The sequence below is a fragment of the Ammospiza caudacuta genome, chromosome 14 (genome assembly GCF_027887145.1).
Source record: "Ammospiza caudacuta isolate bAmmCau1 chromosome 14, bAmmCau1.pri, whole genome shotgun sequence".
Lineage (NCBI taxonomy): Eukaryota > Metazoa > Chordata > Aves > Passeriformes > Passerellidae > Ammospiza > Ammospiza caudacuta.
In genome coordinates this window covers 2496103-2498110 of record NC_080606.1, presented here as the reverse complement: position 1 = coordinate 2498110, position 2008 = coordinate 2496103, and the positions used below count along the sequence as shown (strand labels likewise).

Sequence of the window (2008 nt, the reverse complement as noted above, 5' to 3'; positions counted from 1 at the left end):
TTTTTTTTTCCTTTCTTTTTTTTTTTTTTTTTTTTTTGGTGTTTTGTGTTTTTAAATAAAAAATAAAATGTGTAAGAAAATAACATTTCTAAAGGAAACCATTATCATTCTATCATTCTACTCTCTCTCTTTCCTTTTCTCTTTTGCTGCCTTTTTTTTTTTTTTTTTTTTTCTCTTTTCTCTTTTTGGCCATCTTTCCATGGAACGAGATGTGCTGACCGGGGAGGGGACTCCTCCCGGTAGGAGACAATAACGACAGAGGGGAAAAAGAGAAGGAGCAGGAGAGCCAGGGAGCGCCTCTGGCTGCGTGCTCAGTCCTCACACGTCGCTGGATGTCCTTGGTCTGGAGGAGAACGTGGAGGGGATGCACCCGCAGCAGGCCAGCCACAGCGACTTCTGGATGTCCGGGTTTCGGAAGGCGTAAATGATGGGGTTGATGAGCGAGTTGCAGGTGGCGGGCAGCGCCAAGGAGTAGGTGTACACCGCGGGGTAGCTGGAATCGGCCACCAGCGAGTAGATGGCGAAGGGGATCCAGCAGAGCGCGAAGGTGCCGAGGATGAGCGAGAGCGTGGAGAGCCCTTTGCGGGTGGAGGTGGCCTGCGCCGTGGCGATGAACTGGTGCTGCACGGCGATCTGCTGGGCGTGCCGGAAGGCGATCTTGCAGATCTGCAGGTACAGCTGCATCATGAGCGCGAAGAGCAGCAGGAAGGTGACGGCCAGCACGGCCGCGTTGTCCTTGGTGACGGGCCGCAGGATGCTGCAGGAGCTCTGGTCCCGCAGGCAGTTCCAGCCCAGGAGGGGCAGCAGCCCCACGCCCAGGCACAGCAGCCACATCAGCAGCACCATGGCGCAGGTGAAGCCCAGCGTGCGCTCGCTGTGGTAGGTGAGCGCGTTGTACAGCGACAGGTAGCGGTCCACGGTGATGGCCAGCAGGCTGCAGACGGAGGCGGAGAAGGCGGCGAGCAGCAGCCCCGCCGCCGCCAGCTCCGCCGCCTCGCTGGGCGGCCGCAGCAGGTAGCGCACGGCGAAGTTGGCCACCAGCCCCAGCCCGGCCAGCAGGTCGGCCAGCGCCAGGCTGCCGATCAGCAGGAACATAGGCGCCCGCAGGCTCGGCGTGTAGAACAGCACGGCCAGCACCAGCGCGTTCTCGCCCGCCACCGCCGTGCCTGTGGCGCACAGCGCGATGTCCCAGGGGCTCACGGAGCCCGCGGCCGCGGCCCCGCCGCCCGGCGCCGCCGTGCCCGGCCCGGCCGCCGCCGCCGAGGGCCAGGCTGGGGGCTCCGAGGCGTTGCCGAGCCCCGGGAGCCGCTGCTGCTGCGGCTGCGGCGGCCACGGCTCCCCCATGGCGGCGGGGCCGTGCAGCATCGCTGGGGAGAGAGAGAGAAGGGGGCGGTGAGCGACGGACCCCGAGCCCCCCGAGAGTCCCCCGAGAGCCCCCCGAGAGCCCACGAGAGCCCCGCGCCCAGCCCGGGCAGCGCCGCGCCTCGACCCCCGCCCGGAGCCCTGACCGAGCCCGGAGCCCCCGGGCCGGGACACCGCGCCCCGCACCGCCCCCGCCGCCGCATCCCCGCCAGCCCCACTGCAGCTTCCCCCATCCCCGGCTCGCCGTGCCCCCGCCCCACACGCACCCCTGGCCGCTATCTCCCGCCGGGCTGAGGCCGAGCACAACTCATCGCCCCGCTGCCCGCAGCCGCCTCCGTGCGCCCGGCTCCATGCAGGGTCCGCAGCCACTGCGCACCCGGTGAGGAACCGGCCGCCCCCTCCTCCTCCTCCCCCTCCTCCCCTCCCTGGGGCACGGCCACCTTTGCTACCTATTTATAGCGCAACCCCCCAGCCCCCCCTCCCGCAGCCCTTTCTTTTTTGCGTGCGGTGAGTAAAAATAAACACTATTAATAGGCCAGCGCCTGTATGCGGAGCCGCTGATGGAAGGAGAAGGCAGCGGCAAGGAACAGCCTACGTTAAGTTTCTCCTTCCTCCCCGCCTTTCCCTCCTTTGGAAAAGGCTGCTG

At 65.5% G+C, this 2008-nt stretch overlaps 1 protein-coding gene across 1 annotated transcript; it reads right to left on the bottom strand.

Moving 5' to 3' along the window:
* Window positions 1–318: 318 nt before the first annotated feature.
* On the bottom strand, window positions 319–1365 carry LOC131564045 (G-protein coupled receptor 12-like). Its single transcript, XM_058814307.1, has one exon. It carries the CDS (start codon window positions 1363–1365, stop codon window positions 319–321), a length of 1047 nt encoding a protein of 348 aa, XP_058670290.1.
* Between the last annotated feature and the right edge of the window lie 643 nt (window positions 1366–2008).

Excerpts from the sequence above, each read along its gene's own strand:
- LOC131564045 (XM_058814307.1), bottom strand. The coding sequence starts at position 1,365 with ATGCTGCACGGCCCCGCCGCCATGGGGGAGCCGTGGCCGCCGCAGCCG.